The 16,041-nt window shown below is 41.9% G+C and overlaps 1 protein-coding gene across 1 annotated transcript; it reads left to right on the forward strand.

Annotated features, from left to right (window-relative positions):
• Positions 1 to 1,666: 1,666 nt before the first annotated feature.
• LOC134503508 (immunoglobulin superfamily member 10-like) lies at positions 1,667 to 15,249 on the forward strand. Its single transcript, XM_063312309.1, has 8 exons — positions 1,667 to 1,787; positions 3,983 to 4,072; positions 6,221 to 6,436; positions 7,917 to 8,060; positions 9,399 to 9,533; positions 12,132 to 12,322; positions 13,078 to 13,171; positions 15,080 to 15,249. The coding sequence occupies exons 1-8, from the start codon at positions 1,748 to 1,750 to the stop codon at positions 15,247 to 15,249; spliced, it is 1,080 nt and encodes a 359-aa protein (XP_063168379.1). The 5' UTR covers positions 1,667 to 1,747.
• The last annotated feature ends 792 nt before the right edge of the window (positions 15,250 to 16,041 follow it).

Genomic DNA, 16,041 nt, shown 5'->3' on the forward strand with positions numbered 1-16,041 from the left:
AAATCCCAAGCTGATAAGCATCGCTCTTTACAACATGACTTCAAAGTTGGGGATCAGGTGTATCTATCTACTAAATTTATCAAATCACCTCAACCCTCTAAAAATCTTGCTCCCAAATTCATTGGTCCTTTCCCTATTGTTCATCTTGTCAATCCAGTTACTGTTAAATTGGACCTGCCTCACAATTTGAAATGCTTGCACCCTGTTTTCCATTGCAGCTTGCTTAAGCTTGTGCATCACTCACCACGCTGGCACCCTCAACCTCCTCCTCCTGCTCCAATTGTGATTGATGGCCAACAACACTTTGAAGTCAAGGACATCGTTGATTCTCGCAAACTTCGAGTCACCCTGCAGTATCTGGTCCAATGGAAACACTTTCCTCATCCTGAATGGGTGCCTGCTCACCATGTTAACGCTCCTGATTTAGTTAACCATTTCCACCTTGCTTATCTCTTGAAGCCTGCTGCTTGACGTATTCTTTATTTTGGGGGGGGGGCAGTATGTCATGTTCACTGATTCAATGTAGTTTATACATCGTAACGTTTCACATGCCATGGCACTGATGTGCGTTTCTGTTTTGGAGGGAGCTGCTGTGAGACCTTGTACCAAGCTCTGTATGTGAAATCAGTACAATGGAATGTGTTTGGGTTATGTTATCTGTTCAAGGCCTTTTCCTGCAGACCATCAGAAACCGTTAGGAGCACCTGGGATTGTGAACTTGAGAAGACTCTGCAGGGGGAGGGATTTCATTTGCACCGAGGGTTTTTAGTTTGAATTTGGCATGCTTTTATCATTCTCAGCTTTCTTTGTGATCCTGCATGCTGTTCTTTAATAAATCAGATATCTTTGAATTCCTGCTCATGAGTCTGATGGTGTTTTAGAATAGGCAACCATTACAACAGGGCCGCCAGGCGGCTATCTGCAGATGCAATAAGAGCGGAGAAATAACCACATTTTGCCACCCTTACCGCCATGAGGTAGGCTCTAATAGTGGCTCTACCTTGTGTTCGGTCGTCTTCACTCCCCATCTTCCACCAGTGGTGCTCCAGGCATCTCTTAGCCCTCTTAAGCTTCCTCAGCTCTTCCGTATGCCACGGGGAGCCACGGGAGCCATGGGCACAGAGAGGCCACTCAGGCGCAATCCAATCCCGTGGCCACTCTCTCCTTCCACGATTACACTGCGGGAGCAGATTATGTGGTTTTGGATTTAATGGTCTTTTATTGTTATGATTTTGGTTGGTTTTGTACTTTTAAACTCTGTAAGTTGCCCAGAGTCATGTATGTGAGATGGATGCCTATATAAATTGAACAAACAAATGTGTACAGTGTCTTTATTAATGGAGATACAGATATAAATCACAGAGGAGAGCTGGTCTGTTGAGCTCTAGACTGCACTTGTCCCAAAAGATGGTCAAAAAACTGTGCAAATGCATATTAGAAATCTACTTATACAAAAATGCATGCATAATGAGTATACCATATGCACACACACACTCACACTCACACACACACAGACACACAGATGTATAGACTTTCCTTTTCTCTGTCTTTTCCCCCTCCCAGCTTAATTTCCTCTTTCTTTTTTCTCCCCTGCAGTCGCAGAGATACAGGATAGGGAGGAGGGGAGAAAAGAAGGGAGATCAGAGGGAGGAGGGTCCAGTTATAAATTTCCCAGGGTCCAGGAATCATTCCACATTGCTGGTGCCAAGAGAGAAGAAGCCCAATTCTAAAACTTTACCCCCCTGAGATGGGAACAGAACATTTTCTCATTTTCATTTTTGCAGCAGGTAAGATTGATGAGGCCAGAAGTGTTGAGGGTGGGCAGGGAGGCATTTTGGTAGGGGCATGTCAAAAATACAGCAGTCCATTGCTGGAAGAAGATGGTCTGAATCTATTTCATTCCCAGATGATTAACTCGAGTCCAGACCAGACTCCTGGCAGATGTGTTTGAACTACAGCTCCTATGTTCCTCAGGCAACACACTCCATGTTGCCTGGGAAGGTGATGGATGCTGTAGTACAACTCCTCTGGAGGGCCCATCAAGGGCAAAGAAGATTGATTTAAAGACACAAGAAGGTTCTGCAGCAAAAATGTTGCAGTGTGGAATATACCTACAACATCATCAACCAGCAGTACCTTTTTTCTGTTGCTCCAAGTTCCATATGCTGACTGTCTTTTTGGATTTCTACTCTTGGAAGTTTGCTTGTAGGTTTCTGAGGGGGTTGGTACTTCTCTGAATCTTTTGGGTCTTCTCCTCTGGAGTCATCCATGGTAGCTAGGGCATAATGGGAAAATCAGGTGGCTAAACTAATTTCTGGAGAAAAAAGTACCTTTGGGGAACACAAATGTTGGCCATTGCTGTCATGGACATCAGAATCTGCTATAATCAGGGAAGCCATGGTTAATACAGGGTGTGTGACCTCTAAAGATGCAATACCTGGATTTGGAAAAAAAATCCTGCTAGTTCCATTTGTTATCAGATCTGCTAGAGATTCTGTTCTCTTCTTAGTTTCCCCCTTCCCTCCCTTATAGCACATCTGTTCACACATTTTCATTACAGTGGAATGCAATTTCTGTAGGAGAGGTTTCCACATTAAGCCTATATTCCTATAGATATTCACCAAAGCTATTTTTGTGTTGGCATGTAGAACATTCTGCAGTAGCTGATAAAATATGTTTTGACTGACTCCAAAATATTTTGACTAAAAAAAAAAAAGACACATGCAAATCAGCAAATGTTGTGCAAAGTTAGAAAGACATTCACATCTGGTCGCACCAGGGACATTCCAAGCCATAGGAACAACCTGTTCCTTTTTCATTTTTTCCCCTCATATATATATATAAAAATTGGCTAATTCACAAGAAATAGGTTTAAGGTAGGGCTACAATATTAGGCAGCAAAAATCCAATGGTCATCTGGGTTGATTTTATAATCCTAATTATATTTATAATCTTAATGGCATTGGTATTATGTTTTTATATTTATGCTAAAACCTTAAATTTTAGTTATTCTTATAGTATGTAGGTTAGACTGATGGCACAATGGGATGTCTTTAATTTTAGTACTGAATGTAAATTTTGTTGGTCAACAAAATTGATGATGGTGGTGGTGGTGGTGGTGGTGGTCTTCTGGATTTTTGCAGCCCTATCATTCATATGACATTATAAGACATTCAGGTATAATTATTATCTTTTATTTTAAACCACTCTGGCTTTTCCCACTGGTTATTCTGCTTTTTGTTTGATTGATTGCATTCTGACTAGAGAAAGTGACAAAGAAGGGAAGGATGGAAGAACTGTCCAGTGCATTTTGACTGGAAACCTAGAAGCCCTAAATTTAGGAGTGGTATAAAACCCATGCAATTAATCAGCTAAAAGTTATTTCCTAAAACCTAGATTTCTCCACATTTTCTTCAAGCAACTGGAGACTTGTATTCGCCATCAGATATGACACAGCAAAGGATTACTGAAGACATAATGCTTCTTGGCTTCAGAGATGTTGTAAATGTCATTGCTACCACAAATAATTGCTTGCAACTGCTTGCAACTGCTTGCTTAGAAGAGGTTGGAAATAGCAGCTTACAACCGACTGGGAAATATCATGCCTCAAGAGCACCTGGATCTCTGAAAGCTTGGTGCAGTCATGCAAAAGCAGTTGCTGAACTGTACTTGCTAAAGTGACTGCAAAATTACTCCATATTGCATTTAAGAATCATATGGATGGTTTTTCATTTAAATCAAATTTCAGTTGGCTCCTGGCTCTTACCCACTTCTTTGTACTGGCCCCACCTGTTTTTTGGAGTGGAGACCCTAGTAAGTTGCTTCACTGCCAAGTGTGCTCTTCTGTTGCAAACTGTTGGATACCCTTAGAGTAAAGTATTGCCTGCATTACTGGGGTGGTCTTACTCATTATTGTCAGAAAAAAAAAACCCCAACATTTTGATGGACGTTTTTCAGTGATGCATATTTTTTCTGTCCCAAGGGTTTGTACAGGGTGCCAGGGAATCTCTGGAAATTATTCCTATAAATGGGAATGTGGAATTGAACACACAGAGATATTTTTTGTGCAAAGGTAAGTGCAGAAAAACGAGGGTCTGTACAGACATGCATAAAGATGTCATCAGGGTAGTATTTTCACCTTGCTAAATGGGATGGGGTGGGGGGAGATGGACGGGAGATGGACTGGGGGGGCAGAGCTTCGGTATTGCAGGCAGAATGTCCAATTCTTCCTATGACATCTGTAGTCAGGTAGGGAGACTAAAGATCCTTGAATAAAACCAAAAATCACTCAGTCCAAAGCAGTGGAAAACACCCCCCCTCCCAATCTTATAGGCTTAAAATATTATTTGGGTGGAAATTTACTGATACAGATCTGTGGACTTTTGGGTGTGTCTGGTCTCCAGCTCTCTCATTCTTGATATTGGTCAGATTGGCTAGAGCCAATGAAGATTGATGTTCTATAGCACCAGCAGGCCAACATTTGTCTAGCCCAGATTTGAACAACCAGTAGCTTTGAACTTTAAAATTGCTATGGAAAGATGGAAAAAGGTGCTTTAGGATGTCACAGATCCCAAGGAGTTTCCAGCCACTTGGTCCTCTGCAGAATTTCAAACTGGTGGGACTTGTTTTCATTTGGACTTGATTGTCAGGTGAAGATAATACCTGTGATAGTGGCTCCTGGTTTTATGGATGTCTAGACTTTCCTGGAAGGGTCCATTCATCTACATGCCTATCTAACCATTGATTGTGGCCAACATTGTTCCAAGTGGTTTAGTAAAAGAGACAAATGAGAATTTTACTCAGTTCGTTTTCAGATAGGAACCTGCCAACAAAGTAAGTTACTTCCTCATTAAGCTGCAAAGAACTTGAGGTCAAGAGAGATCAAATGGGGTGAAAGCAAAACTCTCAGAAGCATCAGCTTTTCTGAAGGCTGTAAGAGTTCAGGTCAGCAAAATCTGGATCTGACTCTCTGAGTCTCCAGCCATGTTGGTGAACTGCATTAGGATTACTCTTTTTTTTTTTTTTAGAGGCTACTTGTTTTTCAAAATAGCTTTAACACCCATCCTTAAAACAAAGTTTTGCCAAAATGAGTTGGAAGCTAAATAGCACCAGGCCTGGTTAGTTCTTGGATGGGGATCCAAGAGCTGTAAGATAGACTGGGAAGTTAAAAAAAAAATCCTGAAAAAGGCAATGGCAAACTAAGTCCACTTCTTGCCCATTAAGCTACATGGATGTTCCCATGAGGTCTTTATGCCAAGCTAGTGAAAGCATCCCGGTGAATTTGGCTGATCCCAAACAGGCTAAGCAGGGCTGGACCTATTAGTACTTGGATGAGAGATCACCAGAGAATCCAGGGCTGTAGGCTAGACTGGGAAATCAAAATTCCTGAATGAAGGCAAGAGAAGACAACTTCTGTATGGTCCTAATAAAGCCACTTGGATGCATCCATGAAGTCACAGAAACTGTGCTTGATTTAAAGAAACCTTTAATTTACTGAACGATTACTCTGTTAAATATGAAGGCTGTTTGTAGTCCTGCATGGATGCTTGGATTCAACTGAGATTCAGCTAGGTGCCCCTTTGATGTAGCTCCGCAAAGCAAAAAACTATCTGCTTCCTGGGCATGTGGACATGTGGAATCATCTTTTTGCTCATTTTAAAGGCATTTCCAGAGAGCAAAGTAAGGGTCCCCCTTGAAACTTTCAGTCTGAGCTGTTGGAAAAGAATGCCTCACTTGTTCCTCACTGAAGCACCACCTTGAAGCAAGTGTTCCAGGCAAGGCAGTTCTGTGACTGGAGGGGTCCTGCTTTGCATAGTCCCAATTGGATCCATCTGGCTACTTCTCTCTCCTATCACCCCATGCCCCCCCTTCCCTTTTATCATCCCAACAGAGTCATTCTTGAAACTGCTTTGGAAAGCAGGTGCTTCTCGGAAGAGGGGGGGGGCTGCATTCCTTCTCTTTGCCTTTCTTCTGAAGTTTCCTCCAGCTGCACGCACTGCACATGGGCAGAAGCATCTTCTAGATAGCTTTTGGAAGCACTGGGACAAACTTCCATTGCATGTGCCACACATGTGCTGCAGTTGTTCTCTTCCAGCTGTTGGAACTGCAGGCCAAAGCTTTGAGGGAAGGCCAAGTACCTTCCTGACATGAGATGAAGCCATATGACCTCGACCTAGCATGCCGTGTTAATGGTGACTTTTTAAACTTTTCCACTTGGCAGTGAGAGGAGGAGGGGAAGCCACTCTGACTTGGACTGATCCAGAAAATAATGAGATTGAAGAGGATTCAGAACCTTACTGGGTGAAGGTGATTGATGAATTGTCCAAGGGGCTGGAGATGACCCTCTCTCGCCGAGATCAGGGTGGGGTCTTCAAGTGCCATGGAGAATTTGAGTCTGGAAAAACAGCCACTGAACAAATTGAAATCCATGTGATCCGTAAGTAATATTTATTTGAGCATCAAGGAAGAGGTCTCAGTGGAATATAGAATCCCTCTGCAGTATGAGACCCAAAATGGATTAGCATTTATATGTAGATGAGGCCTAGAATGGGACAGTGGACAAAAAGGTAGACAGAGCAAAGCTTAAAAGGCAATGAAAGAACAGATTCGGGATGTAGCATAGTCCATTAATTGCGGGGGGGCGGGGTTGAAAAAGTCAAGATGGCTGCTGTAATCACTCAACTGAAGTCACCATCTTGACTTTTTTGAACCTCTTAGTGAATACAACTTACAACTTGCCCATCTTGGTGGGATGTAATATGGTTGTTCGTGTCTACTATAAGGCAGTTTCCTATAAGTCCCCTTTTTGGGAGAGATGGGTGGTGGTAGAAATTTGAAGAATAAATAAATAATATATGTCTGAAAATTCTACTTACACTCATTAGTTTTTTTACAGAATTACCTAGGTAAATTACATGAGTTTCCTAGTAAGAAACAAAGTGTCTTTTCTTATCTACTCACGGAGGTTTTGTTTTTAATTTCTTGTTTCCTTCCATACTTTCATCCTCACTGTTCAGAAAAGAGACTCATTCAGTCTTGGAACATTTATTGAAGTCTAGGTGTCACTTACACAGAATGTTAAGGAACACTCTTTCTCAAAATAGGTTCACAGTGGTTTGATGGTCATCGTTTCATCCAGAAAATCTTGGGAATTGCAGCTTGGTGAAAGTTGGTAGTACTAGTCCTCAGCTGTCCCTGAAAAATTACTGTTTCCAGAATTCCACAGGGAGACAAAATGAGTCCACACATCTTTAAAGTTGCTAAGGTTGAGAAATGCTGTATTAGAGAAAGCAGGTTATATGTCCCCAAACTTGTTCGTTGGAGAAACTTGTACCTGGAAATTAATCCACTTGTTTTTGCATTTTTTTAAAAAAAATCAGAATGATGTGGAAATTAAAAGGAATGCTTCTCTGAGTGCAGGTAAAACTGAATAAGGCTGAATGGTTCTATAAATCAGCTTTGTATGTTCCCCACAATTTTAGCCAAATCACATCACACTGCTAACTGCCTAAAAGTTTCTGTTTGGAGCTCATTACAAAGGGTAATGTTCCTGCTGCCACCCCATAAATGAATTTCCAGCTTTAAATGTCATGGTGCAGTGGTGGTCACAATTGCAAGGGCTGGGCAGATCTCAAAAGGATCGCTTTGCTTCCTCAGAGATCCAACTAAAGTGCCACTTTTTCATCAACCACTTGACTTGGTCAGTGGGGACAGATAGACCTCACCTCAACTCTTCATTGGGCATCTCTGTGTGGTGATTTGCAGTATTGAGGGGAATCAATGTGCTTCTTCTAGTCCTCTGCTGCATTGAGGTAGAATGATGGACTTCCTTAAGGTGAAGCGCCTGGTTGAGGTAGATCATCCCTAGTAATTCTTTCACTGATTTTTGTTTTTTAATCTCTGGCTTTGATCTGTAGAGAAGCCTACATTTGTGGACACAATGGATCTTGTGAAGGAAGTTCATGAGGGCCAAAATGTAGAATTCAACTGCCTGGCCAAAGGGATCCCACCACCAACTATTAGATGGATCTTTGGAAACCAGGACACCAGGACTGGGGAGAGTGAGTATGAGATTACCTCTGGAGATCTCTATAGACCAGAGGGGCCAACGTTTTTGTGGCAGGGGACCACAAATAATATTTTTGGGGAGGGTAAAGACCACACTGAATGGGATAAAGATGCAAAGTGTCCAGGGCCATGTTATATATGTGAAACCAAGATTTTATATATTTCCCCATATTTTGGAGGATGGAATTTGGCTCTTTCATTTCCTCCTCCTCCTCCTAAAAACGTTTAGCCAATATTTATTTATTTCATTATTTGTACTCCACTTCTCCCCAACCAGATCCTCCCAGCTGGAGTCAAGACTTCCACTGTATTACACATGTGGCCCAGGCAGGAGATGTATAGCTGGGCATCAGCAATATATTGATGCTACCAATCCCTGGGCCATCAGATGATCTCCTCCAACATCTCCATGTAAATGCTCAATGAAATAGGGAAAGGCATACTGGGCCAGCCCTTTCAGGTAGACCAAGTCAGGAAATACAGTAGACACCCCATGAACTATCGTTACAGGGTATAATAACAGAATTTTGAAAGTCTGATATTCTCCCTTTCCTCTCTTATATGAAAGAGAATCAAAGCAGGACAATCTTGGGTTTTTTCTTCACTGTCTCCTGTCTATCCAGGCTAAATTGATGTTTTTATAACAGTCATTGAATTCCTTCTTCAAGACCATCTCTATACTTCTCTGCACTGAGGGCCCAACTTCTGCTTACACATGCTGACTGAAGCTGCCAACTCAAGAACGGGGGGAATCACTGCACAGTGGTGCCCCCCTACTTCTGAACCAGAAGAATACCATGATCAGTGACTTCAGAAGCCTTTATCAAGCAGGAAAATAGGGTTGCACATGCCATGAGCACTGATGGCGAGCAGGAGGAGGCCTCTATCCAGGGGGGAAAACGCATGCGTAGTACTGAGGAATTAAGCGGCCATTCAAAGAGACACAGATCAGACCCGCCTTGACTTTTGGGGTTTGTCTGTCTGGGTTTTTCCCACGCTTCTTCAGTTTGTTAGGATTCTGTCTTATGTAGCAGTAATAAACCCTAGAGACCTACTCCTTGTCTCAGCGTGGTTCCTGACAGTTAGGACAGCACACCCAATCCAAATTCTGCCATAGACGGTCCACAAGCATGACCAATCTCACCCCATGCCTGAGCCTGAGATGGGTCCAGAAAGCACATATGTCAAAATGGAGGAAACTTGTTTTTGTTTCTAATTAGTAGTTGTTACATGTAGTTTGATGGGTTGCATTTAGTCCCAAGACTGCATTGGGCCCCAGGCCACACTAGAGACAGATTTAATTATCACAACAATCTCTTTTGGGTTCACAGGGGAAATCTTTGTTGAAAATGGGAGACTGATGATAGAGAACACCCAATCATCAGATGCTGGTATTTACATTTGCGAGGCAGTCATTGAAGAACGGAATGAAGTCGCTTTTGCAAACTTCACACTCAACATTAAATGTAAGATTTCTTTTTCTGTCTCATGGCACTGTGCCAAGATAGGGGGGATTGACCTTTCTATTAGGCTCTCTCTCTCTCTCTCTCTTTCTTTCCTTTCTTCCCTCCCTCCCTCCCTCCCTCCTTCCTTCCTTCTTGTTCGAGTCAGTGTTGACTCCTGGCCACTGCCTGGATAAGTCCCTGCAGGTTTCTTGGCAAGTTTTTTTGAAAGTGGTTGCCATTGCCTCCTTCTTCCTAGAGCAGAGAGAGAGGGACCGGCCCCAGGTCACCCAGCTGGCTTTGTGCCTAAGGCAGGACTAGACCTCATGGTTTCCCACTTTCTGGCCTGATGCCTTAACCGCTACACCAAACTGGCTCTGGCAATACTGGCATACTATTAGGGTGGCATACTATAAATCTGATTCTGAGAAGGGGGCATGGAACAAGTCCAGGGTGAAGTTTTGGGAAGCTTTGAATAGACACATCTATTGATTTGATAGAGAAATCTTTCCTCCAGCTGAATTTATATGCATACAGAATTACCAAATGTTCACTTTTTCAGCCCACGTGTTGAACCAGAATACATGTGAATGCCAAAATCTGCACTTCTAAAAAATTTGAACATGGTCTACAGTTCAGAATATGTGCTAAGTCTGTACAATATTGTATTCTGGAGGAAGAACGCTTGCGAAAGTAAGCATGCTAAGACAAGAATGTACAGCTATGCAGAACAGAGGTCACAAAAAAGTATTTGCATTTTTGTGCAGGCTCCACTTTACTGAAAGTCAAGTGAAAACTGAGAAAAACAAGCTTGCCATACAATACAGTGGAGATTAGGGTGTTAAGCTAAAAAAAAACCTTTTTATTTTATAAAAACAACTCAGTGTACTTTGCTTGGCATGGCTTATCTTTTATTAATGTCCTAATGATCATTAATTGCATAACTTTAATCTCTGCTCATTTATTGATATCTTTTTTTGAAAAGGCACCTTTGTTTTAAATAAATACATACAATGGCTATGTTGGGAACAACTGGGAATTATTTGCACACCTATTGAGAGAAGTTGGCTATCAATTAGTGAATTAGTGAGATGGCTTTATTGCCAGTAACAATAACCCTCTCTGCTACTCCATTGTTGGTAATTTTAATTGGTGATTTAACTGCTGAATTTTGTAACTGCTAGTTTTTTATGATTGCTTTTTTATTGCACGCCACCCAGAGTAACAAATCTGTGAGATGGGCGGCTATATAAATATGACATACACATAAATTATAAACAAACAAACAAACGAATAAATGAATAAATAAAATTATGGCAGGAAATAGAAGTAACTCAGTTTATATAACTTGGGAGGCTCTCTTTTATCCATTTATCCATCAGCAAGATCTGTCAGTTTCACTCACTGTTCCTCCATATCAGATAGTTCCATGTCTGCCAACTGCATTCTCACTTTGCGCTATGCCATAGCTGGCTTCCTTTTGAGGAACTTGGTAGTATCACTCACTTGTCCTCATTCTCACAGGCCCAGCTTTTTGAAGATTGCTTACTAATATTCTGAATATTGTGGGCAGATTCTGGAAACTCCAGAGGGTGAAAAGTTTACATCTTCTCTCTGACTTCCCCCTTTTTGAAAAACTGAAAATGGAGATATATTTTTTTAAAAAGCTATCAATGGAAAGATAATTACTGAAATTATACAATTATACAGATACACTTGTATTACTGAATTTTAATTTAATTACTGAAATTTAATTACAAATCTCCTTATATTATTATTTATCAAGGTGAAAGAAGAAAGAAAGAAAGAAAGAAAGAAAGAAAGAAAGAAAGAAAGAAAGAAAGAAAGAAAGAAAGAAAGAAAGGCTCTCCCCCCAAAATAATAAAGATAAATTTTTGATTTCTGACTACTCCATTCCTGTACTCCACCTGATTTGCAGTACTTATTGGCATAAATTTTAGAAACCATACTCTAAGTTTTTGTCTTTAATTGGCTGCATAATATATATTATGGAAGCCATTCAGACCCTTTTCTCTCTCAGCATCTTAAATAGTCTTCATTTTTTTTTTGTTCATTAAACTTAGTGGTCAATTAAGCAAGTGCGCAGGGAGAGGAAAAGCCCAAATGCTAAAATAGCACTTGGGATTACTTTTTATGAACTGTTTTTAATGACAGATATTGATCTGATAATTTCAAATACTCAAGCATACTTTTGATAGAGCCTTGCTTGCAATTGAGGGTAATTGCTCCCTCTAAAAAAGGTTCTTTTACAGGAGAAATCAGGTATGGTTTCCTGGCAAGCTGTTGTTGAGGAATTTCAGAATTCCCTGAAATGCATTAATGTTATTTTGGAATGATAATATATATCTAATGGCTTTGCTCCTTTAGAATAATTTCATGCATGCCAAAATGGCATTCAAAGGAGCAAATGCAAAGAATACAGGGGGTCGGTATTCAGTGTGCCATGTCAAAATATTATTTCTTTTACTTGGATTTTTTTAGCATGATGTGAAAACTTGGCCAATATTTTTTGTAAACCATAGTTTGTGGCTTACGGCAATGTGTGAACCCAAATATAAAATTCATGCTTTATATTACTGTATATTTCTGTTCCACTTTCAGTTGCTCCTAAGATAGAGCTTCTTACAAGTGAACCTTTGGTCACGCAGTTTGGGAATCCCATCCAAGTCAACTTCACCATCCTGGCCTACCCTTCACCTTCTGTCTCCATTGCTTGGAAGGAGAAGATTTTTGAAGAAGATGCCATAAAAAAGATAGAGCAGGACGCAAACAGATATCTGGTCTTCTTTGAGGTGAGACATGACATTGGGTGAACTTGCCAAGGCTTTGAGTCACATTTATATCGCCATCCTAAATTCTTTGAATAGGGGAAGAAATGAAAAACGTTGGTTAATGGTCCTTCTCATGATTAGGCTGTTTCTTTGATCCAGCCATTGTTTCTCATTCTTCCCATGACGACTTTTTCAAGACTCCTTATTTCAACACTTCCAAATTCTGATACAATTCTGATACAAATCTGGAACATCTTGCTCCCTTCACTGTGCTCTGCAGTTGAGGGGCTCGACAGCAAATCTCCACCACAGAGTCTCATCATCTCCACCCCCTGGCATCATGCAGTGCTCTGGAAGTATCCCTGGGAATACCAGAATTTCTTTGGAGCGGTGATTGTCAGAGAACCAATTTCTCCATCATTTCAAGACATAAGGCACCATGTGAAGCTATGGTTCTTGAGGCACTCGTTTCTCCTGCCTCTTTCTCTTGGTAAGCAGCACCTTAAAGTGCTGAGAAGGCAAGGCATTGGGAAAGCAGGAGGAACCAGACATGAGACTGACCATGACAGGTGCTGAAGAACAGATTTAGCTCTGGTCTATGGCCATAAAGAAGTCTCTTGCTAAAAGATTTAGCCAGTGGTCAGAATGCTCTGCATCCCTGCTGCAGGCAAAGACCTAAATTGGCTTCTCTGAATTTGGTGAAGCGCTTTCTTCTAATAGCAGATTGTGTGGTATTAAGAAGGGAGATTAATGTTTAAATTTTATTTTGGGATTAGGTTACACCAACATCACCAGGGGACATTTCAGAACTCCTTATAATTGCTGCTAATGAACTAGGCACCACGAAGAAGAACATTTATTTTGCCAAAGGTGAATGATCAACATTTACTCTTAAATAGTTGGGTAGGATTCAGGATACCTATTCAACAAATGTAAAATAAAGTTAACTCTCCTGCAGAAGGAATGGGGGTGTGGAAACATCTCAGAAGGGACCGTCCCTAGTTTCTTAGACTGTAAAGGCAAGGGGGAGAGATGTACTTTCAAACTTGAAAGATTCTGTTACTGAAGCCTTATGATAAAAGTAGTCCTAGTACTCATGGTTGGTGCTTCTTGTCTGGACTACCTTGCAGGGCTGACATCGGCTTATCCACAGATGTACTTATCCACAAATATATACAGTAATACTTTAAAAAATACCCATATATCCTGCATATACTCACAGATAAGCCCATCTGTGGATAAGCCGACCCTCAGATTTTGAACCAAAATACCACGAAGCAGGTGCCACCCGTGGATAAGCCAATTGTGCAAATTAAACCATAAGAAAATTTTAAGGGTCGGCTTATCTGCGGATGGGCTTATCCATGAGTATATATGGTATCCTCAAACCACAGTAGGCTTGGTGGTCCAAGATTTATCACGAGAAGTTTTTTAAGTGATGTCATGCGCTGCCTGCCTCTGAATAATACTCAGACACTGGTTCGATGGATCAGGCTCTGGTTTATTCACAGCGCAGTTACAGCGTCGGAAGAAAAAAGCTGAGAGTGACAGGAGCGCGCCGGTGCGGGGTTTAAATACCCCGCGCCGGTCAGCGCCCCCTCACTCGCGGTCACGTCACCCCCCTTTGTCCAATACGTTGCCCTGCCGGTGGGTGAGGGGTTGTGAGGCCCCGCTGGCGTTCCGGGATCGCCCATCATCGGGTTTTCTATTCATCCGGTGATTGCTGTCAGCTGGGTGATCCCCGTTGTATTGGCGCTGATGGCTCGGGTGTGCTCCGTGATCCGTTTAGTTATTGTTTGTTGGCCGTTAGTCGTTGTGAGTTGATGGCTACTTATCTTGAGCCCCTTCTCCTGTTTCCTTGCTATTGTCATGTGTGCCATTGCGCTGATGACTTCAGCTCAACGGCACTCATGACAAGTGACAACTTTGGAGGATTTCTTGTCTCAAGACCACCTAAAAAAAGGAGTCATTTTGCAGAGTATTTGCCAAATCCTTTCTGCTGTTTTTGCATGGATGTTGCTGCCATTTGAACATACCTGGTTTTTTTCTACCTCTCCAACTTTTTTTTTTTCTATTGTGCTGTATTTGAAGAATAGATGATGACAGTTTGGTGAGCCACTAGTGCAGAATTATGCCACATCCTGGGGAATATTCATCAAAACGCCTTTTCTTCTCATTTCACTGCCAGTGAATTGGCTGACTAATTATAGGTGACCCTTTTGGCCTGGAGGGAATCTGAATAAACCCCAAACTATGTGTCTAACAAACTCACGAGTAAAGGTAAAGGTAAAGGTTTCCCTTGACATTAAGTCCAGTCGTGTCCGACTCTAGGGGGCGGTGCTCATCTCCGTTTCTAAGCCTTAGAGCTGGCGTTGTCATAGACACTTCCGGGTCATGTGGCCAGCATGACTACACGGAACGCCGTTACCTTCCCGCTGAAGCGGTACCAATTAATCTACTCACATTTGCATGTTTTCGAACTGCTTGGTGTGCAGAAGCTGGGAAGAAGGAAGCAAAACTCAGAACCAGGAAGTTTCTTTGAAAATTAGCGTAGTCACAGTGTTATTTCCTCATTAAACCTGACTTTATTTTACTTCTGTCACTTAAAGTGTATAAGATGTGATTTAATTTAGCAAATGAATTTCTTTTCAGTGGTTTGGGTGTATGGGTTAGAGAGCTGTAGTTGAGCCTCACTATTTCTAATTCTGGAAGAAGATATGGATGTTTCAACCACCCTTCCATCGATTGCGTCAAGCAGAAATTCTTCTTTTCTTCCAGACAGAGGTTTAGGATGGGGCGGCATCTTGGCAATTGTGTTGGCAATTCTGGTGTTCCTGTTGCTGGTGGATGTCTTGTGCTATCACAAGCGCCGGTGTGGCTTGTTAATGTTCTGCAGAAACAATATTCTGGGCAAAAGTTCTGCACCGGGAGCTGAGAACAACGGGTGAGTTGGTACACAGGAGTCAAGGATGGGCGTTATAGAAAATGAAAACCCAAAAGGGGGCTGTTGAGAAAGGACTTCTAGCTTATCCCTCTTCTAGGGTGACTTCTCCACAACTCACTTGTAGAACCCTCACTTGGGTTGATTCTGTTCCACCAGTTTGGCTGACACGTAGATGGTTCCCTGTCTCTTGTGGTGGCCACTCTCTTTTGCTAGCTCAGGTAAAACAAGGCCATTTTTATTTTAAAATCACACATGCCTTGCACGCTTTTGTCGATTGCCACAGTGCCTAGGAATTCCCCAGCAGGCAAGTGTGGGAAGCTCTACGCAAATGATTACATGTCTTTGTTTTTAAAAATACCTTGCTCAGAAACTCATAGCATGCACTTCCTTGCTGACTGCAAGGAACGATCATTTTTTGGGATGGGGATTAAATTCAGAAAATAGGAGTGGGGCAAGGGGCTAACTTCCCCTTTCTGAGTTCCTGAGTCATGGTCAAAACCTTGGGTGCTTAGTTGAGAAGAAAATGAAAAAAGAAAATTAGATTTGTTTACAGATCATGTCATGAGTGAGGATGGCCAGCAGGGGGCTCCCATCCAGGCTGTCAAGCGCATGCGTAGCACTGAGGAACTGGTCAGCCATTCAAAGAGACACAGATCGGGACCGCCTTAACCCTTGGGGGTTATAGGTCTGGGTTTTCCCCACGCTTCTTCAGTTTGTTAGGATTCCTGTTAAGTAGGTAAAGGTAAAGGTTTCCCTTGACGTAAAGTCCAGTCGAGTCCGACTCTAGGGGGCGGTG

This window comes from Candoia aspera, chromosome 10, assembly GCF_035149785.1.
Source record: "Candoia aspera isolate rCanAsp1 chromosome 10, rCanAsp1.hap2, whole genome shotgun sequence".
NCBI classification, from domain to species: domain Eukaryota; kingdom Metazoa; phylum Chordata; class Lepidosauria; order Squamata; family Boidae; genus Candoia; species Candoia aspera.